The following is a 25,076-nucleotide window of genomic DNA, read 5'->3' as shown; positions in this document are numbered from 1 at the left end:
CTGCTACCTGACTAAATGCTCTGATCGTTGAGCTGTTGGGTAACTGAGGACTTTCCTCCAACACAGTTTATCCCCTTTGTTTTTTTTCCAGCCAAAACTATTCAGCAAATTTGAAGCAAATAGTTCAGACATGACCGAAATCACATTTTCCAGGGAATTAACTATTAAAATAAATAAATAAATAATCCAATTCTAACTACTACCTCTTTTAAAATCCATGATGCTTCTTTTCCACATGAATTAATTTTTTTAAATTAATAAACGTAATTAAATATAATGGTTCGACTCATCTACCCAGGGTAGTAAATAAGGTTTCCTTACATATGCTGGAGTGCACAAGGTAGCACTTAGAACTAATGCTTATTTCTTCAGTATACCCATATTTTCCTTTTTTTGCAGCCCCTTTCATCCTATCAGTTCCAACAGTTGATCCCTGTAGGAGAGGGAACTCTTCTCTATGACATTTTCATGCTTTTCTAGTCAACTAATATAAACTAATAAAAAAATAAAATACTTTTTGCACTGAGCCTAGTGCTAACTTGTTGGCAGTTTAAATAGATTGCACCATTCCACTAGATACAAGCTAAACTATTGGAAACAAATAAAGGAAAAAAAGGATATAACTAGATGTAGTCATTAAGAGTGATCTTAGTAGTGTTAAAACTATTTAACCAGAACAAGGTGGGGCTGGATCTAGATTATTATCCAGGTCCTTTCTAACCTAAATGATTCTGTGAATCCATGACTGTATGATATTTGATCAGCTCTCTTGGACCTTGTAGCACTCCAGCATTGCATCTCATCTTTCCAACTGGTAGTGTCCAAATACTCTGCCTAGACCACGCCGAGCAGCCCTCTGATACATTCGTTGCAGCATTTCTAAGGGCTGTTTGATGCCGTGTGTGATTTGCAGCTGCTCGGGAATGTGAAGTGCCGGTTTGGCGCTTCAGAAGCCGTGGAAGGATGGTTGTAGACATCCCTCTAGTGGCCCCGCAGCCTCCGGGAAGCCGGGAGCAGCTCTGGCATCCCCGGGCTCAGCAGGGGTAGATGTGCTTCTCTGTGGAGCTGGGTCCTCTGCGGGGCTGGGGAACTGACATACACAGATAAGAAATGGCAGATAATTTCTTCCTTTTTCCGTTTCACCAGTTTCCCTGGAAACTCCACACCAGCTCAGGGTGTTTAGAGTGTTTGTTTCACACAAGCCTAAATACTGGAAGGATGAACCCATTTCACTGGCCACTGTAAAAAACAAATGTACTGGGACGTGATATGAGGAAAGGGTTAATCCTGTCTCTAAGCTTTTTTAAATGTCAGTTTATTTAACCTAGAGAGAGAACAATTTTGTCATCATTGAAAAAAAGACAAGTTATACTTGAAGATTAATCAAATGTTTCAGATTTCTTGTCTCTTTAGTACAAGACTGATAGAATACCAAAGGAAGAAAAAACCAAACAAAAAAATATATGTAAAATAAACATAAGGAACACTTATTTGTACATCTGTACACTTAGGCTTCTCAACTGAAATTGTCAGTAAGATGCTAATTATGTTTATGTGTTTGGAACATTGAATTTATTTTGCTTTTTAATTTGTTAAAAGACATGCAGTAAAAATGAGAGCCCTGGGATAACATTTTTAAAGATGGTGGAGAGGTCTCCAGTGCTGTCTTCAGAAAGGATGCTGTCCCAGGGCACCCTCCATGATTACTTCCTGGAGCACAGCAAGTCCGGGGATTGCCTTTGTTGGGGCTGGACAAGCATTCTATGGAGGGTCCTGGGGAAGCTGGTACACTCTTAGGAATCACTGCAGAGCAGAACTGACCAGAGTTTGCAAAGGAGATCAAGACAGTCCCCCCTTTTTGCAAATTGACACAGCACAGAGGCAGCAAGCTGCCTGATAGCAGCAGGATGTGGTGTTGAAAGGAGATATGGGTTTATATGTAAGTAAAACTGTCCTAAAGGACAGGCCACACTGAGATTTTCTGTGTATGGAAAGAGAAACTACATATCTCATCCATCTGATAATGGTAGCTCTGTATCTCAGTAATTCACCTGTACTACCAGTATTACCATTGTGAATCCATTATTACTTTTAAACTAAGAATTATCTGTACAAAAATATCAAAGTGCAACAATTAAGTTGAGTAAATTATACTTAGAGCTGAACTCAGGCCCATTTCAAAGCCACCATTTGCTGCCAGTAAAGCACATGGCTGAATGACTGTTTCTAGTTGAACCTTGATTTTGTTAAACTGATTGGAAGCAATCAAGTGAACACACACCATCCTGATCAGGTTTTGATTTCAAAGGTGGTAAAAAGCTTTTTAAATTGCATTAGGGAGACTTTTTTCCCCCCTGTAGTTCTGTGTCATTTTCCCTCCAAATCATAAAGGCTGTTTTGCAGACTTCCCTCCTTATGCCCCAAACATAGCTCTATGTGTCAATTTAAGAGATGGACAATTGGCATAAAGTCAGCAGAGAGAGCATAAATGCCTGAGAAGTTTTTAGGCAACATCTATGTAAACAATTACTGTTGCCTTGTTTTCATTTCCAGGCAACTGATCCTCAGAGACACATACACAGAATACAGACAATATCTGGACAACCTTCCAACCCCTTCTTTCCAAGCAGTTTATACTTTCTCCATGTATAAAGGAACAGCATTTTACAGATGGAGAATAAAGTATATCTTGATCGGAAGATACTTGTTTTAAAGAATTTAATCATCATCTAATGTCACAAATTTAATACCTTTTTAAAAAGAAGTAGGATTCTTGAGCTTCAATCTGCAGTAAGTTTTTAATACAGTCTAGAGTATTTCAGACTGGGAGAAACATATAATTAATAAATAAATACACACTAATCCACATTTGCCTTTTGTGCTTCTCAGTGGCCCAGGGTTATCAATGTTTTTGATACTTTCCAAACAAATCAAAACTACTAATCTCTGCATGAAGACTGACAATCAATATGTCAACTTTGGCAGTTTGAAAGACTGGCATTTGTTTTAATCACTTTATTCAGTTCTTCAAGATAAATCTGCAATTAAGTCTTTTTTTTATCTCAAAAGAGACGAATGCTAACGTTTTCACAGTATTTAGCTTTTACTTTGCTTTATTTTAACCTCTAATCACAGGAAGAATTAATCCTATATCTCTATATTTCCCTCATAAATATTCTTCCAGGACAGGATAATTTTGCATCATTTCAAATGTGTTTGTTTTCTCTTCAGCTGAATAAATACAGAAATCATCACCTCCAATAGCTTCTTGTCAGCCTGAAGGCTCACACACATTGCTGGGCATTTGAGGTTGAAGCTGTTTCTAAGACCAATCTTCTAAGAGATTATTTCTTTGTGAGGAATTGTTTCTTACACAAAGTATTACTGGCATTGATAGTGAGAACATTGCTTGGTAAAAAGGTTCTCTGACGATCTGTGGGGAGTGCATTATCAACTAAATCACAGTTCTCACCTCCTGACTGAATTCTGTGCAATTTGCTTTAGTGTATGGGATGGAGTCTGTGTGTGGATATTGTCCAGTTTTTGTAGGTGTTTTAGGGATTGTGAAAAGATCACAACTGACTTCTGGGAAGCTTGGTTTGATCCTTGAGTGCCCAGCTAGCAGCAGAGTGTCTGGTGTCACTCAGAGCACTCAAGCAGCTGCAGTATGGTCAGGAAGAAATGGTCTAAAGGTTCATGATTCTCATCTTGGGAAAATGGGAGTAACTTCATTCGTTGGTTCATTCATTCATTGGTTCATTCATTCATTCTACATATAATTTATTTTCTGGACACTCCAGAACAAGAGCAGAGGCAGAGTATAGCTTAGCAGATGAGAATGGCAGAAGACAGTCTCATCATAGTTTGCAAGGATGGATCTTACCAATAACAACATGAGACATACCGACCACGTGTCCTTTTCAAAGTGGCATTAATGCCTTCCCTTATTCCAGATGCCACACTAAAATTTTACCACTTGCAATATTTGGTAGAATCCCCTTTAAAACTTTATTATCCAAATAAATTCTGAAATGTTTTTACTGCATTTTGAACTTTTCTTCTGACAGGTAACTTTTTTTTCAGATTTGGAATTGAACTCTTCTAATGTCAAGGTCACAGTTTGTGCACACAAATGTTATCCTAGATTTAGGAGCCAGCAAGCCTTTTAAAAATTAGTGTGTCTTGTTATTAAAATATATATAAGAACAACCTTTCCCTTTCTGAGCTTTATGAAACTTTGTATCTGATCTGACACCTTCCTAATTTGCAAGAATTTTATCAGTTCTTGTTTCATTTCTCATGTGCCTAGGCTGCATGTTAGAGAAGCAATAACTATGCTTGTAACCTGCTTGGGACATTTTAATGGTTATAAATGGGGGGCGGGGGGGGAAAGAATTGCTTAGAAAATGACAGCTGCAACATCGAAATTGCTCATCTGTCTGAAAAAGAATATTGCATTGTCTAAAGGCAGTTCTGTGCAGGATTTGCATCAGGATCTACAAGAGACTGAAAACAAAACTGTTTAGCTGAATAGCTAAATAGCTAACTGTTTAACTGAATAGCTTCTTGCAAGTTTTATATTAATGAAGTTTTCTCTTGAAGTGTCAAGTTTTCTTTTTGAAGGATGTTCTGAAATATGTCACAAATGAGTGTTTTAAGGTTGCTTAAAGAATCATTGGCAAAGTGATTCAGCAAAACCAGGTTTAATATAAAAGTGACAACACAACAAAGTTTGCTGGCAAGGTTCACTCTACTATTTACTAGATGGTTAAAACAGATGGAGGAAAAGCAAACAAAAATCCAAAATCAACCAATCCAAACAAAAATAAACCCAAAAGTATCTACATGTAGTCTGGGGGGACAAGGGGAAAGAGAAAAGGATAGGAAAAGATAAGGATAAAAAGGAATACAGAAGACCCTCCTGTTGGTTCATAGTGAACCCTCGCACTAAACTGAGCCAGGACTTCAACAAGAGTTTATCCCTAAAGGCCTAACAACACTTAACAAAACCTAACAGCACTTAATCTTAAGAACACTTAAACTTAACAGTACTTAATAGATAACTGAAGCTAAACAATTTAGCAATAGATTCATACAGAATTTAATATATAACAACCTACCTACAGGCCTGACTTACTACAAATTGAAAGTACTTAAGAATCTAGAACATTCCTAGTACATTTGCTATGTCATATTCACACTCACATGTGATATGACCCGTTGCAGAAGGTGAAGGTAGCCCAGGCTCCTGCTAATAGATCCCCTGGGATGGATTAGAGTGAAATGACACTGAATTATCAGTGTTTGTAAATATACACATGTAGGGCTCATTATGGAACAATTTGGTTGCAGAGGAAAACAGGTGTGTATAATAACAATTTTGGTTGTTATTATCTGTAGTAACATAACATGAAAGTGTTGCAATATGAAAGCACAACCACCTCACCCAAGGACATGTGCAGGGGAAAAGAAAGGAGAGAGAGAGAGAGGGCAAGACTGTGAAGATCTCACCACCCATAGGCCCTGTGATGAGACTTTGTTGTTCCACAGTCTTGGCTGAAGTGGTGATTGCAGGTTGGATCCTTCAGGTGGTTAGGGAAGTCCTAAAGAAAGGGTGGGGAAAAACCCCCAGGATAATCTGCAGAACACATCTATTAGGTTTATGTCACTCAGGTTCAGGTGGGAATGCCCAGGTACCTCCCACAGGGTGGGGAGCTTCACACTGGATGGTGTAATGTTGCAGATCACGGAATTATGTCCTTGGCATCATCTAAGACAACACTGCTGCCCATCACACCAGCAGTTGAGTCAATTATGGCCCATCAGCATAGACGAACACCCTCAGCCCAACATGAATGTCCTGGTACTTTCCTGAGGGAAGGAGGAGGGAGCCCCACTGAGTGAACCCTACAACCCCGTGGTATGCGCAAGGGAGAGCACCTTAGCATGACAGGAGGCACCATCCCATCTCCACAGGACCTGTCTTCTCTCTCACTCATAGCACATCATTCACCCTCAGTCTTATCAGAGCAGAGGTTAACCACTGCACATCCAAAACCTCACCTCCTCCACCTCCAAACCAGGCTTCAACAATGCACCCTGGTGTCTCCACAAATGGAGAGTATCTTGAGTCATTATCCATTAAAAGTTCAGTCTCTCACAGCATGCACACAAACATGAAGAGTCTGTAGTAGGTATATGCCTGTGAAAAATTCCTGTCAAGTTCAGGGAAGTACTCACGTCGGATGCCTTTGCATCTTCTCTATGGTTGAGCCTTGAGGAATCGGTGTATCAGTCCAGGATCCATCAGTCTGGCGATCCTCCGAGTACAGCAAACTTGAGAGTTCACTGGCCCCGAGAGGGAGATGTTGGTCACAGCACACTGTGGTCCAAGAGAGCTCCAAGGGTCTCACTTTGGACTGCTGTTTATAGGGTTGCAAGAGAGTTGGCTTTAGTCATAGTAATTTTCCATCCTTGCAGCAATTCAGGTCGGTAACTTTCTTTGAAAGTTTGGTAACAAAAATATTACTCCACTTAGGTTGTTATTCAGGCAACAAAAATAAGTTTCCAAGGCTGTTCGTTAAAACACAGGAGCTTGTTAGACAGCACAAGTTCCTGGGAGAGTGTTTCTGATAAGCTCAAGAGGAGCTCAGCCACCTGCTGTTTGTCAAGGCTGAGGCCATTTCTGAGATCACAGTGTGGCCGGGGTGGGGGGAATGCATCACCACAGTGTGGCCTAATACAAGTCAATAAAAGAGTAAGAGTTGTGATGTCCTGACCTTTGATCTTTGAATTTGCTGTTACAGCTTCTAGGATTGTCTTCTATAACCCCATCCAGAGGCAATTGCAAACACCACCTCATTCATGGATCACATGGTGAGAAGCTTCCACCAGCCCATGTCCACATGGTGCTCCAGGCCCTCAGATTGCCCGCTGTCTGCCTGCAGCGGGGTGGCAGGGAGGGAAGGAACCACAGATGCCTTACATGGACAGAACCAGGCTGCCCTTTCTCTGCAAACATCATTAAGATTTCCTTCGGAACATAGATCATGCTTTCTGACAAACGAGAATGGCAATCCTTCAGTAAACATCTATGTGAGAACCTCGTGTAGATGTATATAGCCTATACAATCAAGTGTAGTTTATGTGATTTTAGCCTCAACACACTTCTCACAAGTTACCCCTGGCAGATCAGAAGTGGACCCAAAAATATCAGATGCGTGTTCCAGATAAACTCTTCAGCAGTTACTGAGGTCTCAGCAGGGCGCCAGGGCCAGCCCATGCACCAGGATCACAGAACACAAGGGTTTAGAGCTTGCAGCCAGCCTCAGCACTTGGGAGCAGCCCATGGCCTGGCCAGCAGGTGAACTTTGCCACTGACAAGGATCAGCTAAAGTGACTTTTGCAATCAATGTTCGATTATGCTTATAAATAAGGCTCTTCACACACACTAAAAAGATTATTCAAAATGAAGAAATCTGCTGGCTTTCAAGTGCTTTCCAACAGACATTCTTTGCAGGATCTTCTCTCTTCTTTAAAAATCACATTATTGAAAACTGCCGTTCACATCTGAAAACTCCGTGATTTCCCACACCAAATAAGGGCTGAACTGGCAACCTGCAGCACTTGTTTCAATTGCAGAGTCAGCAAAACCAGGCATTTCATAATTATGGATCCTGGTTGTTGCTATTGCTGATTAATGCATTTAGATGCTTAGCCATTCTTATTGAAGGGAAGACAAAAAGATTATTAGAGCCTTTTAATTTATTAGAGTCCTCAAATAGCCAAGAGAGCTTCTTACACATACAAATATACTGAAAATGGACAGATATGGACTCAACAAAAATAATAATCTCTCAGAAAAAAATCAAGCATTATTATACAAATTCAGTTAGGTCCGGTCACATTTACAAGTGAGCTTGTAACTTGCATGTAAGTTCAGCATCACTCAGGAATTTTTCAAGTCCAGGTTGAATCTTTTCAGCTAGTTAGCGCACTGAGCTTATACAGTACATTGTTTTCCAGCATCACCAGTGGGTAACACTGTACGTAACCACGTAGTAACAACAGTGGTTTAATCTTCAGAAGTCCATTCGTTCCACTGAAGGTGCACTATTAAAACAACAGATGTACTTAATAATTGTCATATTACAGCTTCTCCTGTTTCACTGTGACAATTGTGTGGTTAAAAAATTAATTACACAGCAAAAAAAGTCAGAAAAATCCTAATGTTTCATTTAAATGAACTGTTCTGATGTTGAAGAGACTTCCTTAACATTTTTAAGATGGTTATTTTGTAAAAATATACTTCCTTACTCTACAGATAAGGTAAGTAATGGGTAGGAATGAGAGAGTAGGTTTAGACTAAATATTAGGAAGAAATTCTTTACCATGAGGGTGGTGAGGCACTGTAACAGGTTGCCAAGAGAAGCTGTGGATGCATTATCATCTCTGGAAGTGTTCAAGGCCAGGTTGGATGGGGCTTTGAGCAACCAGGATGAGGGGAAATGGCCCCAAGCTGCACCAGGGAAGGTTCAGGTTGGAGACCAGGAAGAATTTCTTCACTGAAAGCATTGAGAAGTACTAGAACAGGCTGCCCAGGAAGGTGGTGGAGTCACCATCCCTGGAGGAGTTCAAGGAACGACTGGATCTGATGCTCAGTGCTATGATCCTAGTTGATGTTGCAGTGTTTTGTCAAAGGTTGGAGTTGATGATCTTGGAGTTCTTCCCAACTTAAATAATTCTGTGATGTAGGGGAAGGCATCCCTGCCCAAAGCAGAGGGACTGGCACTATATGATCTTTAAGGTCCCTTCCAACCCAAACTATTTGAAGATTTTATGATCACATAACAAAAACCCATCCCAACATACAGCATTCGTAATTAGTTGTTAGTGCTGGAAATTTTTACACGTTTCATGGCAAACATTGTCCTGAGTTGTTGAACTAGTGTAGGGGGGAATCAATACTTCTCTTCAGCACAGACCTCCCCACCCACCGAAACAGAAACATCAAATAGAGAGTTTGGCATTTGAAAAGAAACCAGTCATTGAAGGAAAAGGACAATTGTCCTGTGCAAAAAAAATGCTTTCTTAGTTTTAGTCCTCACTCCCAGCTTCACTTCCTCATTTTTACTGTCTTCTATGTATTAACTGTGCTGTCACTTTGCTTTTATTTATTATTATAACAGCTCAGCCTGTAGTTTGAATTTCATAACAACAAAAAATAGTATCCTATACTGAAGTCCTGTATTCTGGAGCTGGAAGTTGGTAGGACATTAAAAAAAAAAGTCAAAATTACTTTCTGACACAAGCTTGCACTTGGTGTTTTTCCCCGATTTGCATAGTATACTACAATGCATTTTACAGAATCAGTGAACCTTGTGGGAAACTGAATTAACTCTCAATCTGTATTTAGGTATATTTAAGCTCATCAGTGCCACCTGCCCCACATTATTTGTGTTGTAGAACATAGAGCATTTAATTTCGCTGCATCTGTCTAAAATAGCTGTGGAGTTGCTGGCTAAAACATTCAGGGCTTTATTAGCTTTGTTGTTCTCACTTGTGAGTAGATGTATAGTTGTCAATACTGTGTGATCAGGAAAACAAGGACCTGGACTTCCCATTTGAAATCAAACCTGCCAACCCACCCCCCATCCACCTCACCCCTACAGAAACATCTGGTGCACATTTCTGATACTGGGATGAAGTGAGCCCAAGCATGGCATTTGTACAGTGACAGTTCACTCCCTTAGAAAATCCAGTATCCAAATTCCACAGCTTTGTTTTATGGACACAAAACATGGATGAATATAGTCACATTCATTAAGTATTTTACACATTTTTGCAAGCTGAGCCACAAAGACATCACGATACTCGGCTAAAGCTCTGCTGTATGCAAACTCTAGAAACTGGAAGGGACGAATTTAAGTAGTTATTGATCATTCTTCTGAAAACTGCTACAGTACTGTGGTATCACAAGATCCAGATCTAAGTGTTATCTGACAGCACCATGTAAAACAGATTTTAAATTTTCACATAGCTTAAAATGTTTGTAGTCACCCAGTGAATTGCAGCAAAGGCAACCCAACATGTTTCATTAGACTATTTAATATTTTTGTAAGCTTATTTTATTTCTTTGCTGTACAAAGGCAGAAATGCAAACCATCTCAATAAATCTACATCAGTAACTAACTAGAAATGATACAAGTATGTACACAAAGCCCAACTGTTTCACTTCAGTGTTGATACCACAGTTCACGTAGAGCTGGATGCAAACAGCACCTACACAGTGTAAGGCATAACTCTCAGGATATTTACATCTTGTTCTTTTTAACAAAGGCTTCCAATACACCAGTTCTTTGTTACACTCGTATTTGACAATCCTGCTTAGTAGTGCAGCCTCAGAACTGAAAAGTGCATTTCTTCATTTTATACATTCTCACACAGATTGTGGACTGTTCCAGAAATAGTTTTCCAACCCTCCTTCTTGGAAGTAATTTATTATCTATGTTTTCTGTCAATTAAAATTATAAGGTAAAAAGACCATTTCCCCAAAGTTCTCTAGATCACATGCAATTAAGAAAACAAAGATCCTAAAAGCAACTCCAGAAACTCTTGTCTTTTGACTTGGGAAGATAAGCAATCCTGTGAAAGCACTCAACCAATTCGCTGCTGGTTTTTTAAAACACTTTAGAACATTTCAGGTTACGAAGTTTGCAGATCCAAGCAGCTTTGGAAAAGCCCTATAATACAGATATTTACATTCTGTATTAGATTTTTGTGTTGTAATTAATCTAGCATCTCAAATGGTTTTTTCTCTTCCATTGGAGATCTCACTTTGAAAGGAAAGTAAAAAAGGAATATGATTACTGTCATTGTAGAAAATACAATTCTGAGTTATTTCACAAGCAAAATAAAAAATGCCTAGGATGAAAAACTCTTCCCTTCAACTATAAAGCAGCACTGGCTAAAAATAATTTTTCCTTTGTGTTCTGAGCTACTGCAATTCCTGCCACATTTATTTTTAAGCCACAACATCCTGTAGCACTAAGGTTCTTCAGACTCTATATTCCATCCAATCTTGGTTTAGGAGATTAAAATACTACATCCCCTCTTCTGTCTGCCCTCCCTTAGGGCAGGGAATGAGCGGCAGCACAGCCTCGTTCAAAACGGCATTGTAACTCTCATGGCAACAATCTCAGCTGAGCTGGGCTCTGTACCGCAGCAGCTGAGAACTGACACACAGCGCTCCATCCAGAGCGCAGCTCCGACAGGAAACCAGCAAAGAGCAAAGGAAGGAAAAGGTCAGGGAACAAGAGTGCCTTGCTGTATATGCATGTGCCTGACTCTCTGACCTCCTGCTGCTGTGAGGTAACACAACAGCAGAGACTTCTCTTGTAGGCATTTCCTATACTCACTCCCACACATCTTGGCCCACCAACTATGCTCAGAAAATTATACTTGTTCGACAGTTCAGCTTACAACTTAATCAGAATGGTACAACCATCTTAAAAAAAACCTACTACGTGTGGATAAATTGTAAAACGAGGATGTTACCTTCATCAGAATGAACAGTTTCATTAGTGAAAGTATCCATATCTTCACAAGTGTTGGCACCTGGCTTCTCTTTTTCCACCTCACACAGATACACGTCAATGGGTCCTTTTGTGCTCTTCACATGTACTTCTATGTGATCCTATAAAACAGCAACTTGCATATAATCCAAATAACAAATCTTGCACATCCTTATCTATTTTTGCACATATTTTAAAGACAATAGGTTAAGAACAGAACAAATACAGGAATGACGTAACTATTTAAAATTGTGTTACTACTTCCACATAAATTATGACTATTACATACATTTGTAGGACAATTATTGTGCAGAATTAAGCTAATGAGTTTCCATTTTTGATGAATGTGCATTTAAATATTTGTTTAGTCTTTCTACTGACCTTCAGATACATGACCAAGACTTACTATGTTTACGAAGAGTAACGAAATTAAAAAACTTGACAAAGCAATGCCATGGATCAGACAACAAATTGGAGCACACAGCTTTAATGACATGGTAAAGTAACTAATCCCTATTGCTTCTACTGCTTTCCTTCAGCAGACATCACATTGCAAGACAAAGCAAATAAATCTTAATGCACAATGGAGAAAATACTCTGTTCTAATATACAACTTTTTCAATCCTGTCTTTTTATTGCTTCAGGAGGCCTTTGAAATTGTCTCTTTTTCATCTCCACTGGATAAGAGACAGCTGCTTTGACCAGGGGAAGTACTGGAGATCTATGCAGTGGATCTAACTCTTTTGGTTCTACTGATTCATCTCCTTTTCCTAAGATATCCCTACCTTTCTGCGCACACAGCAAGGCAACTTCAATGACTACGCAATTAAGAAGATTATCAAAAATGCTCACGCAAAAAAGAAAGTAGAATTAAAATTCCATTTGTTATCTTGACTTCCAGGATTTGTCCTCTTAGAGCACTACCAACAGTGGGTTCCCAGTACACAGGCCCCACTAAGCAGGTGCAGCACTGCTGGGTGCAGTGGGCAAAGGTCCGGCTCCTCTGTGAGACCAGAATGGAGCCTGTGTACTGCACCGTGGGGTGAAGACAGGGCACAGCCCCACTCCATGAAATATCCCTCTAGATATGAACTACCAGAGTGACAAAATGTTTTCATTTTCCAACCATACTGTACATTGCATACTTTATTACAGCTGTTCCATTCTCTCTAGCAAAACCAGGTAACTAAAGCTCAGATACATTTATGGCTTAATAATTTAGGTAAAAAGAAAAATACTGCAAGTAAGTTTCTAGGACTATTATCCCTACAGCATTGTTTAGTGGAACACAAGAACAATGAACTACTGATATCTGCATGACAAAGAAACTGGAAGTCAATTACTGACTGCTGCTGCAAAAAATCACATTTGAGAACTTTTGTTCCCTTAGGAGAAATGTTTAAGTCTTACTTCTTTAGGAACTGGTATTTCCAATTTGGTTTCCTCTGGAGCTTTGATTGCGATGACAATCTGTTCCTGAAATGCCTGAATGCTTCGGATATCTTGGTATGTCACATAAGCTAGTGTATACATTGGTCAAGGATTCTGTAAAGTAATTTGCTAATGGACAGAAGCAAAGAGTGTGATGTCAAGATATGTTGAGGCAGAATACCAACTTAAGAAAATTGATCAACAATTCAGCTGAGGTTAATATTAGCTTTATAAAATGAAGTATCAGCTAACAAGTGGAAAAATACTTTTCTGTATTTTTTGGAAGGAAAAAAACTTTTAAAAATATATTCAATGTTAAAAAATCCCCAAACAGTTTTCACAGATGCTGTCATAAGTCCACAAAGCAGAGGGAATTCTGTCCTTCAGAAACTACATTCTATTTTGTAATAGCATGAAACTAATTTCCTGGCACACTATAAAACTATTTTCTTAACCAGTAAGGTGTAAAGAAAATGGGCACATTCCATTTGAGCACATACCCTGACATCTTGCCAAACAAGGGAGCTAATAATATTTTACTGTAACCCAAAGCCAAAACTCAATCTTTGTGTGATACATTAAAATCTCTTTTCTATTGTCAAAACCCATCTGAAAATCAAAACTGCACCAGAACCTCTTTCAACAGAGAACAGTATTAGGACACAACCAACATACCATTATATCTCCTTGGCAACAGGCCACTCGGACTCCACTTTGAGTCCTCTTTGTCATCTCACTAAGCAGCTTGGATCTCACCTGCCCCTGACACAACTCAGAGAGAACAAGGTGATGGTCAGGGTACTAAGACTATTGCCCCACTTCTTTCTTCTGGAGTGGAAAGGTCACACAAGCAGCACTCCCCTGAGGACACGCCAGACTGTCCAGAATACTGCAAAGCAAGGCACACGAGTGGCATTCCCAAATACAAAATAATCAAAAAGTCTGCTATTATAAAACTCATTACCAAGCAGTACTGCATACCTGTGCTATCAGCCTACACTTCTTACTAGATACGTATGTGCAACCAAAACGATGTGTTAAAGTAATGCAAGAGTTAAAAGGATATTTTGCATTTTCTTTGTCATCTGTTAGTTCAAATATCTGATGAGCACAATCCTTGATTAATTCATCCAGAGCTTCTTCCATGTCTGATAAGTCAGAAAGTTCATCTTTAAGGTTTTGCTGCTCTGCTGCTTTTCCAACAACTTGGTCAAGATTATTACCTCTAGAAGAATATGAAAGTTGTCTAGTATGTTTGTATAAATAAAAGCCTGTTTATTAAACATCAAGTATACTAACAGAAAGGAGTAAGGAACTCTGGCATCCTTTACTCTGCTGAAATATGCTTCCATGTACTTCTGCACTTGATACGTGTTAACATATTAGGTAATTCACACAGCCTAAGGATCCAGAAGAACTTAAAATATCTGTGAGAAGTAATTCAATATGCTTAAAAATACTCTCAAAGTTATTAACATTACTCAACATTATTGGGATTTACTGTTTCAGTAACGAGAAGTTTCAAAGCCTACTCACATCCACTGGATAAGATTCTTAGATCTTTTCTGAATCAAGTGGATTCCATCCAACACATTGGTGATGTCATACACTCTTCGTTTTCGTACTCCAAGCGTTGCTGCTACTTCATTTAAATCAAGGACACCATCTGGAGCTTTTTTGAGAAGAGCCATAAATCTTCGTGTCAAAAGCCCCAAGGATGCATCAAATCGAGGCCTTTTGGCCTCTACAGTTGCTGTAAAGTTTTGGTAGAATATTTAGGGTAAGCTACTACACAAGCATGAAGTATTACTTTAAAAAAGTGATGGTGATGAAGTAACAATGAAGATAAAAGTCTGGAAGCACCGCAGTTTTTAATGCTAACTTTGCAATGGCATTATATAAAGCCTATTAACTACACATACCTTCATTTGTTTGCAATGACTTCATCTAAACAGCAAGCATGCATTTTTATGCTTTCAACATTCATGACTCCACACTGCTAGTATGGATATTAACAGCTGAGTAACTTTATGTTCTATAGGACTTTGAGATCGGATCACTGAACAAATACCAATGAAACCTCTGGTTAACTATAGATAGTGTTGAAGTGCTGCCAGAGAAAACCTTTTGGTCCATTTTAACCAGCAGACCTCCCATGTAACCATCAGGTATGGTTCAGGAGTCAGCTTGGCTTCAGGACTGTTTCAGCCTGGACATGACCAATCTCTTCTGGAATTGAAGAACTTAGTATGTAGACAAACTCTGCTTGTAATGTTTGGTCTCAGGGCAAAAGAACTGGTCATTCCATTGTTTGATTTACTAACACAACAAAGATCTACACATACCCTGACACCCTGGTTTAAAAGAGATCCCTGTGCTGTGTGTATCCATTACCAACATATTTGCAGAAACAGCAGAAGTCACTGATGAGTAACTAGAAATTGTTATTTACGTATGCAAAAAGCACAAAAAAGCACCTATTTTTGAGGCACAAAAAGCTCATGGTATGCACACACTCATTTGATGCCAGTCAATGAAAGACTGTCAAATTCTGCTGTTACTTGTCTTTTCTCCTGTAAAGCAAACCAGGTATTTCATCTGATCAACCTGTGTCCCTGAGCAATATTCCAGTCTAATGCTTCAAGAAAAGGTGAGTGTGTGTGTAAACAAAGTTCCCTAGAAAACACTCTTCAAACATCAGTATTTTTCCCACAATGAATAAGACACGTACTTTTACTCCTAATGTATCACACTCATTCCATGGCTGCAAGTTTGTGCACTCTAACACGAAGTGACAGGTCCAACAACTCAGTTTTGGACTGTGCTACTGTGAAATGCGTGAAACAATTCAACTGGTGAGAAAATAAACAAATCCCCAACACCCAGAAATTCACTCAAGTTTATTTTCGCATTTATTAACACCAGTTGAAAACCAACATTTGCCAGTATGTTGTTCCAGTTTTCTCTAACTCACTTTTCCTGTGCATTATTTTCTTTACAGCAGTGGGAAAGTATACTTGCAGCAGATCTGAAGAAGAGAAACTATAAAGAATGTTTTGCTTCACATCTGTTATTTCAATCAGTGTTCAGCATTTCTCCTGCTCTGCTGATATTAAATACATTACAATATTTCATTTGTCTACAGCATGTACTGACATTGTAGAAAGGCACGAAATACTGCAAGATTAATTTTCACACATGAAACGTAGAAACTTACTTTTCACATGCCGTGCATCATTGTACACATTCAGGTCGATCATTGGTGCCTGAGGAAATTAAAAAAGGAAAAAACAATCTGTCATAAAATGCTATCTACAGGGGGAGCTTCTTCAGAAGAAATCCTCAAATCTACTTTAGATGTTACAGCCATCACAGGTCTGACAATTCAACAGCTATCACTGTGAAAAAGTGTCACCAGATAGAAGGAATACATGCTCTTTAATTCCTGCCAGAATTTTCAGCCCTTAATCTCAGCACAACTCACTCTGTTTTTGAAATTAGGAAACACTATTGAACACGCTGATGCTCAGGCAAACTGCAACCTCTCTTGCTTCTTTTTTTTCCAATTCATGGCCATTTCCTTTCAGTCTCCCATCATGTACTACTGTGAAGTATCTGGCCAGCTTTTCAAGTTGTTAACTTCCTTGCAAGTACAGCATGAAGCTGTGTCAGGGGAAGTTTGGGTTGGACACTTGGAAAAGGTTCTTCCCCCAGAGGGTGGTCAGGCACTGGGAGAGGCTCTGCAAGCAAGTGGTCACAGCACCAAGCCTGACAGAATTCAACAAGCTCTGGACACGCTCTCAGGAACATGGTGTGACTTTTGGGGTTGTCCTGTGCTTGGACAGGAGCTGGACTTGACAATTATGGGTCCTTTCCAACTCAGGATATTGTATGATTCTACTGAAGGGCTGCTGTGGCTTAACAAGCTCCCTCAGGATATTAACAGCCTTCCTACACTAGTGGGCCTAAATCTGGAACAGCATTCCAAGGGCAACCTAATACATGCCAAGTAAGGAAGGTGAATCACTTCCCTCAATTTATTGTTTAGTCTCCGGCTAAGACAGCCTCATCTGCCTCAATGTCAGGGCACAGTGCAGGTGCACATTTAACCCACTGTCCATCAGGACACCCAGGTCCTTTCAACAGGGTGGTCCCCCAGCCTGTACCACTGCGGGGTAAAGGCCCAGGTAGACTTTGACACTTGATTTTCAACTTCCTGGGTTGAAGTTTATGAGGTCATAGATGACCCCTTCCTCCAGCCCATAAACATCATGAGGGGGCACCTCACATCCTCCACCTATCAACAGGACAGGCCCTAGGACAGACCCCTGAGGAAAAGAATTAATAATGTTTCTGAGTGAAGTATGAATTACTAACCACTCCTCTTTGTTCCTGGTGGTCCAGCCAAGGACTTTTTACTTGTGTGGTATTTTACCATCTGTAATTTCCCAACTTCAAGAGGAAGGTAAGACTTTCAGTAAGTCCTGATAAAGCTAACGTAGTTGACATCCATGGCTTTGATCTACAAATTTGGTCATTTCACCACCAAGGGTAATCAGGCTGCAAGTACAGTTATGCTGGTTATTCAACCACATTCTCCTTTATGTGCCTACAAATAGTTTCCAAGGAAATTTGCTTCATGGCTTTCAAAGGGACTGAAGTGAGACTGTCTTAAGCTGTAGCTGATTTCCACAACCTCTCAAAAGTCATGTGAGCAACCTCACAATGACATCAGCCAGCTCTCTCAGGATGTACCCCAAGAGGATCTTACAGATTTGTTTGGGTTCAGCTTTCACAAGAAGATTCCTAACTTGCCACTTTTCTGTCGCTGGTCATTCCTTAAGACACAAAGCCTAATGGACATCCGATCTGAAAAGCCATGGAAAGTGTCCGAGTACGGCAGCCTTACATGCCTTTACTCCTCCTAAATCACCGGCCCCATTTAGCAGCAGGTTCCTCATCCCATCCTCCCCCCCTTTACTGCTGATGTAACTCTTGAAGAATACATTCAGTACAGGTAGCTCGGGGTGCAGCTGCAGTGCGAGCTGTATGCTGAGCTCTGGATGGTGGGAGCCCCAGGCAAGACGCCGTGAACTGTGCTGCCAGCCAGGTGACAGGACATTCAGAGACAGAAGGAGCTGAGCATCCCTAGGCTTTGGCACGCTTAACACTGTGAGGGTATGTAGTGTTTTAGCTGCTTTATCACTGCCCTGCATAAGTGGTCAGGGGAGAGATGTAACAAGAAGTTCATGAGTTGACCTAAGGACCAGGAGCAATCACTCACCAAATACCATCATGGGCAAAACAGACTCAACTGGGGAATATTAATTTGAACTTATAACCAATAAAACCAGAGCATAATAATGAGAAGTAAAACGTGTCTTAAAAAAACACCTTCCCCCCACCCCTCCCTCCTTCCCAAGCTCTACCTCCTCCACACCAGCAGTGTACCGAGACAGGAATGGGGGTTATGGTCAGTTCATCAAATGTTGTTCCTGCTGCTGCTCAGGGAGGGCAGTCCCTCCTCTGCTTCAGTGTGCAGTTCCCTCCCACAGGAGACAGCCTCCCATGAACTTCTCCAATATGGGTCTATCTCACAGCAGCAGCTCTCCCTCCACCAGCTGCATCAATGTGGATCACTTTTCCTGAGGGTGCAGTCCTGGGTGCAGGGCACAGCCTGCTCCAGCGAGGGTCAAGGGTCACAAGTCCTACCAGACAACCTACTCCAGAACGGGCTCCACTCTCCATGAGTCCTTGCTAGGAGCCTGCTCCAGTGTGGACTTCCCACAAGTTCCCAGCCTCCTTTCAGGCATCCACCTGTGCCAGCCTAGCTCTCCTCCACAGACAGGCTGCAGATGGATCTCTGCATCCCCATGGTCCTCCATGGGCTGCAGGGGTGCAGCTGCTTCACCACAGGCTGCACCACAGGCTGTGGGGAGTCTCTGCTCCAGCACCTGGAGCACCTCCTCCTCTTCCTCCACTCACCTTGGTGTCTGCAGAGTTGTTCCTCTCACATATTCTCACTCCACTCTTCTCTGGCTGCAATTACAACTGTGCAGTAACTTTTTTTCCCTTCTTACGTATGTTATCACAGAGGCACTACTACCATCTCTGATTAACTCTGCCTTGGCCAGTGACAGATCCATCCTGGAGCTGCCTGGCATTGGGTCTGAAGGACATGAGGGAAACTTCTGGCAGCTTCTCACAGAAGCCACCCTGTAGCCTCGCCTCCCCCCCTCCCCCGCTATCAAAACCTGACCACAAAAACCTAACAGGATATACAAGCCCAAGGTTTCCTTTGTTTGGGATCCCTGCTTGAGCTGTTGTACCAAGTTATTTTAAGGATCCAGATGTCTTAGAGTCTGCTATGGGAAACCTGGGGTCGAGCTGGTGAGGGGACCTTGTCTGACTGTGTGAGTGTGGGGGTGCAGCTGCAAAAGGGCCTCAATCCCAGCTCAGGTGGTGCGAGAGTGACTGACAAGAGTGGCTCCTGCATGGTCAGACAGGAAAATTTCTTTAATACTGTGACCTTTGACATTCCTTGCTAATTTCAACACAACAACTCTGGCTTTCCAATCATCATGTCCATGTCCAGACAGTTTTTATCCTTGTTCTTTAGTCTGTCCTTTTAGACTATCCAGCGTATGTTCTTTCTGCCAGGAGTGTGATGATGAAATGTATTTCTCCATACTGACCTCCATCTCTTCAGCTCCTCTGGCTTCTGAAGTTGCCTTCCCAAATATCTCAACTACCTCTTGACAGAATAAACTGAAGTCTTGAAGACTGAATAAGCTGGAAGCCAGGTTCTGCACTGTGCTACTAGCCTTCCTTACTATACTCAGGGCCTTGAATATCCCACTGTTAAGAACATTTCCCTGTCTGACCATTCATGAGACTCTCTGGCAGTCACACTCCCAGAGACAGAGGCTATCACTGCTGGGACTGAAGCCCCTTCATGGTGGGCAGCTTCAGTGAGCTACTGGGAGGCCCACTTGGCTCCCTACACACCACACTCACACCATCAGGCCATGTTTCCTCACTGGTTCAACCCCAGGTTTTCCACTGCAGAGTCTCAGGTGTCTCTCCATAAGACAATTTATTCATGGTGCAGCAACACAGAAACAGCTCAAGCAGGTACCTCCAAAGACAGATCCACAATAAAGGAACTTCTGCATTTTTATACTCTCACAGTTTGCCCAGGTGAATCTTCCTCTTCCCCCTGAGTCCTCTGCTCCTGCTGTGTCTCTCCATCCACCTCGGCAGTGCCACCATCTCTGTGCCCTTTTGTTATCCAAAGGATTGGCAGTCCATGGCCTCTTGTCCTGGGATCCCACCCATCAGCTGCCTGCAAACTGAGCTACCCATACTAGATATATTCCTCAACACCCACTATTCCATGCCCATTACAGCCAAGGCTGTTAATAATTACTACATCTTTGACTTCCCTGTCTATGAGCAGCTGATTCAGGAAAGTATCACCCATTGAAAACTCATCTAAATATCTACATAAAGAAGCTGTGCCAAACACGATTTGCTTCTTACAATCATCACTTCAATTACCCACCCAAAAACTTATGTGAACTCTTTCATAGCTTTTAGAAAGTACTACCAAGTAACATTTAGCCCAACTGTCAAGATTAATTAAAAAAAGCAGTAAAAAATTTGAAGAAGTTTCACAAAATTAAATGTACACACCATCAGGATAAACCAAAAAAAGTAGCAGATTTTTAAAAGTTTTACGAAATAGGCTTTTTTGTTAGCTACTTCATAGCATTGCTAGAAGTAGTGGTGGCAGCTGCATGTAAGATGACTACCTCAACATCACAGACGTTTAGAGGAGAAAACACAGTTGTAATCCCTTTTTCTCATACTTAGCTACAACATACTTAGCTCAATTAAGAGGCTATAGGTAACACTGGCAAGAAAAAACATCCCTTCGCATTGTATCACCTTTCCCGGGAAGCCCGCTCCAACGCCACGACGGAGGGGAGCATCCCACAGCTCTTTCCGGGGTACCACGCTGCCAGGCCCGCCGCATCTTTCCCGCCCAGGGATGTAGGACGGGCTTTCGGCCGCCTCCTGACGAGCTCCGGCAGCAGAAGCACAGCTGCACCGCCGTCCCGCCCTCTCCCCATGCACAGGCAGCGCCTCCCAGTGCCGCCCGCCATGTACCTCACTCACACGCAGCGTGTCCAGCTGCAGCGGCCTCAGGCGCTCCCACTTGTCGGGGCTGGCCATGTCCGCCCGGTCCCTCCTCCTTGCCCCGGCCGGCCCCGAGGCGAGGCGCTGGAGGAGGGAGGGCGCACAGCCGCCCTCACGCCGAGGCCCCGAGCCGCCGCCAGGCGCGGGGCGCCGCGGAGCCGCTCCCGCCCTCGCCGCGGCCCGTCATGGCCGCCGCTCCCGCGCGCGCCTGAGGCGACCGCTGGGGCGGGAACGGGCAGGGCCCGCGCACGCGCCCTCCCCTCTGCCGCCGGGGCGCGCGCGAAGCCACCGCCTTCCCCCTGTTACCCATCGGCCCCCGCGGCAGCTTCCCGCCCTGCCTGGCTTGTGCTGGCTTTTCCCGGCTTTTCCCGCCCCCCCGGGCATCCCCCGCCTCACCGAGCGCCGGCAGGAACGCGCTGAATTAACTCGTTTCCTCCCCTGTCATCAGCCTGCCAGGCTGGCGGAGGAACGGGTGTGCTCGCCCCCGTCCTCGTCTTTGCCGGCAGCGGGAGTGCACTGAGCGCTGCAGCGGCCAGCGTGGGTTAAGGGGAGGAATCACAAAATATGCTGAGTTGTAAGGGACCCACAAGGATCGTCGAGTCCAGCTCCTGGGTCTGCACAGGACACCACAAGAATCACACCATGTGCCCGAGAGCATTGTCCTACCTAATGCTTCTTGAGTTCCGTCAGGCTGGTGCTGTGACCACTTCCCTGGGGAGCATCTTCCAGTGTCCAGCCACCCTCTGGGTGAAGAACCATTTTGTAATGTCCAGCCTAAACTTCCCCGGCACAATTTCAGGCCATTCCCTCAGGTCCTGTCCCTGGTCACCAGAGAGAAGACATCAGGGTCTGCCGCTCCTCCTCAGGAGGAAGCCGTATCTGCAGTGAGGCTCCCCTCAGTCTCATCCAGGCTGAACAGTCCAAGTGGCCTCAGCTGCTTCTCATATGGCTTGCCCTCAAGAAGAAGGTCCTCACTGGTTACTGCAAGGAGGGAGATTTCTCTTTCCTCCAGGTAACAGCATGAGCAAGGAGAAAGCATTCTGAGCATTGCCATGCAAGTAGGTGTGAGAATAATTAGTATTGATTTCCTGCCTAATTACCTGCTTTTGTCATTACTTGCTAGTATGAGGCAGCCAAAACTGTGTGTGTTGCTTACAGCAGAGACACAGAGAGAATGCCCATATCAGAAATAAATTAATTACAAGAAGTATGTGAGTGAAGGGCAAGGTATATTCCTCTAGGGCCTGACAGGAGCCATCAAATGTGGCGTGTCCTAACTAAGCCTGTCCATTTACTTCGCAGCAACATCCTTTCCCAAATTCCAGCTCCATTGCTCCTGCCCTTTCCTCCATACTTCTGGTAACGTTTTCCAAGCACTGATGCCTCGCTCATTTGCCAACCTCAGCAGTAGTCTCAAAATGTCCAATTGCGTAGATAACTTCTGTTTGTCAGACAAAAACATTTCTTTAAAATACTGCTCCTTGTTAGACAGCCCATTTGTTGCTTGATTGCTCTTTATGGCAATTAACTCTCTTCTACAGCAGGTAAGTCTGTCATGGAGTTCTTTTGCTTAAAGAATTATGAACTATTTTGCTTCTCCCACCCATACTTCAGGTGAAATTTCCAGTCACTTCCCTGATTTCATTGGATGTGTAAAACTGCCAGTCTGGTATGAGGAATTCAAGACCATAAAGAACTTTGTTCATATTCTAATATGTCAGACCTAACATGTCAACTAACACTATTATCTTGAAAAAATACTGAATTAATTTTCATTTGCTATGCGTTTCATAGCCCTTCCAGTTAGCCATTCATTTAGAGCAGCTTATGGTATCACCAATGATATATCAGATGCCTTGATAGAGGATGGAGTTTTCTTCATAGCAACCAATTTTCAGTCAAGTACTTGCGGTAATAATTGTCCTTGTAGAGAAGCGCAGAACTAAGGTGAGTTGTTCTTGTGCTCTAATGAATTAAAAAGAATAAAAGAAAAAAATGTGTTACAGCTCTTCAAAGGCAAGATGTCTGTGTTTCAGGAGATTTGGAGTTGTGCATCTAAAGATGTCATGCAAATGCTGGTTGTCAGTATTGCAAGGTGAGGTTGGACTGCTGCAGGTGCATGTTTTCCTGTCTTGGAAGGGACACATGATTACATGGAAATGTAAAAATGCTCATTTTTGTATGGGCAACATAATCTGATTGCTAACTTCTCTGTGGGGATGTACATAGTTCCATAAGGAATTAACATTTCTCTCTTTTTTGTATTCTGGAAGATGTATTTTATCATTGCAATTACAGATTGTATAAACCCACTGTGATAAAGCAGGTTTTTTTCCGCCTGGAACAGCAAAATGGTTTGGAGTAGATATCTAGGACCATTTTAGTTTCAGGTGATGCAAGAATGTGCCATGCAGTATTAAAGTTATTGAATAGGAATTGGTGGCTGTTGGCTGGTCAGATATTAGGAGGAGGCTAACAACTCATAATTTGAGGATTAGGATACATGAATTCCTGTATTAACCCATGTGGAAAACATTGCTTCAACTTTTAACTATGCTGTTGTTCTAGCCAGTCATAAGATCAAATCCTGTTGTTCCCATGCCTCTCTGTCCTTGCCTGATGACCTATCTAATGGAGCAGAGAAGAGCCCCACACAGATTCAGATTCAGGAAGAGTTTTCTATATTTATGTGAAAATTAAAAAGCCTTACTACTCTTTTAAATGAAAATTAGATTTTGAAGTAACTGACTCGACTATCAGGAGTTTTTGCTGTAGCCTTCTGCTGATAAAGAGTTTTATTCTAGTGTGTTATTATTTACGCTTTATAAAGCTGATAATTAAACATCACACATTCTTTCTTACTCCTGTAGATGAAAATGTAAATTATTCCTCATTTACTGTTATCTTAATGCATATTGAAATGACTGTGCATTCTTTTAATACCTCCAGACATTAATTGTACAAAACATGGTTCTTAAAATAAAAGATTTGCTTCTTTATCTGAAATTGGTTTCTTTTTCATTACATTGATTCTATTGCCCACCAGGGGGCAATAATTCATTTCCTAAATCTGATCTTTTACCATCAAAACCTCCCAGAATAGTGGATTCACTAACTTTTTTTAATGACTGGATGTGAAAGTCAAAACATAATTTTCTTGAAAATGCTTCTTATGTTACTTGCGTAACTTAGTATTTTACCCTGAACTACTTAGGCATGTAGGTTTTACTTTTATTTTGAGCAGCTGAAATTTGACTGCTTTGTAAAAGTTTTTACTGGTGAACCTCATGCAGCACTGAAATGGTGAAAGGTTTGAATTTCATGCAGTATGGGATTTTTTTGGTGGTTTTTATATTGCCATTGTGATACTCAAAAATTTGTTTTAATCACATTATTTTCCCATTGTTTTTGTTACACGAATATCCTATTAATATTTATTAGACTATGTATATGATCCTGAAATTGGAAATATATACCCTATCAGGTACCTTTATAACCTTTTATGATACCTTTTTTTTTTCTTTATGTACATAGTGGTTGCAACATTCTGCAGTTAAAGCCAAGGCCACCTTCTGTAAAACTCTACAATTCTGTATCAAATGCAATCTTCCCTTTCATGTTAATAATCTTGTAACTGGATCTTGCATTAGGTGCACATGCTGAAAAGATGAGCCAGAGGAAATAACTTCCTGCAAAAGTGCAAAAGTACAAAACGATGAAAGACAGCAATAGCTGTAAATACCTATTCAAACTACTTGGGCTTATAGAGTTATCCATATTTTTGTATATTAGTATGTCAGTCTGTATAAGCTTCCAAGCCTCCCTAAGGTCCTAACTGCTGCACAAAGGTATACATTTTTATGTTGTAAA

The 25,076-nt window shown here is 41.6% G+C and overlaps 1 protein-coding gene across 9 annotated transcripts; it reads right to left on the bottom strand.

The window, feature by feature from the left end:
- Positions 1-251: 251 nt before the first annotated feature.
- On the bottom strand, positions 252-21,368 carry E2F6 (E2F transcription factor 6). 9 transcript variants are annotated; one of them, XM_032104172.1, is made up of 7 exons: positions 21,177-21,368; positions 16,222-16,270; positions 14,541-14,757; positions 14,071-14,229; positions 12,984-13,098; positions 11,557-11,695; positions 252-6,941 (listed from the first exon to the last, which is right to left on the bottom strand). In XM_032104172.1, exons 1-7 carry the CDS (start codon positions 21,240-21,242, stop codon positions 6,922-6,924), a joined length of 765 nt encoding a protein of 254 aa, XP_031960063.1. In that variant the 5' UTR covers positions 21,243-21,368; the 3' UTR covers positions 252-6,921. The 9 variants fall into 9 exon arrangements, with proteins under 9 accessions (XP_031960063.1, XP_031960060.1, XP_031960067.1 ...); XM_032104169.1 differs by having other exon boundaries at positions 252-6,422; XM_032104176.1 differs by having other exon boundaries at positions 252-6,422; positions 14,541-14,676.
- Between the last annotated feature and the right edge of the window lie 3,708 nt (positions 21,369-25,076).

Source organism: Corvus moneduloides, chromosome 3 (assembly GCF_009650955.1).
Source record: "Corvus moneduloides isolate bCorMon1 chromosome 3, bCorMon1.pri, whole genome shotgun sequence".
NCBI classification, from domain to species: Eukaryota; Metazoa; Chordata; class Aves; order Passeriformes; family Corvidae; genus Corvus; species Corvus moneduloides.
Note: the sequence above shows the minus strand (reverse complement) of the source record. Positions and strands in the feature narration are given on the sequence as shown.

Coding starts and splice junctions, on each gene's coding strand:
- E2F6 (XM_032104169.1), bottom strand. CDS start 21,242: ATGGCCAGCCCCGACAAGTGGGAGCGCCTGAGGCCGCTGCAGCTGGAC. Junction 14,758..16,221: donor TGATGCACGGCATGTGAAAA/GTAAGTTTCTAC, acceptor AAAACTTTACAG/CAACTGTAGAGGCCAAAAGG. Junction 6,423..11,556: donor AACTGTTCATTCTGATGAAG/GTAACATCCTCG, acceptor CCCTATAAACAG/CAGTCCAAAGTGAGACCCTT.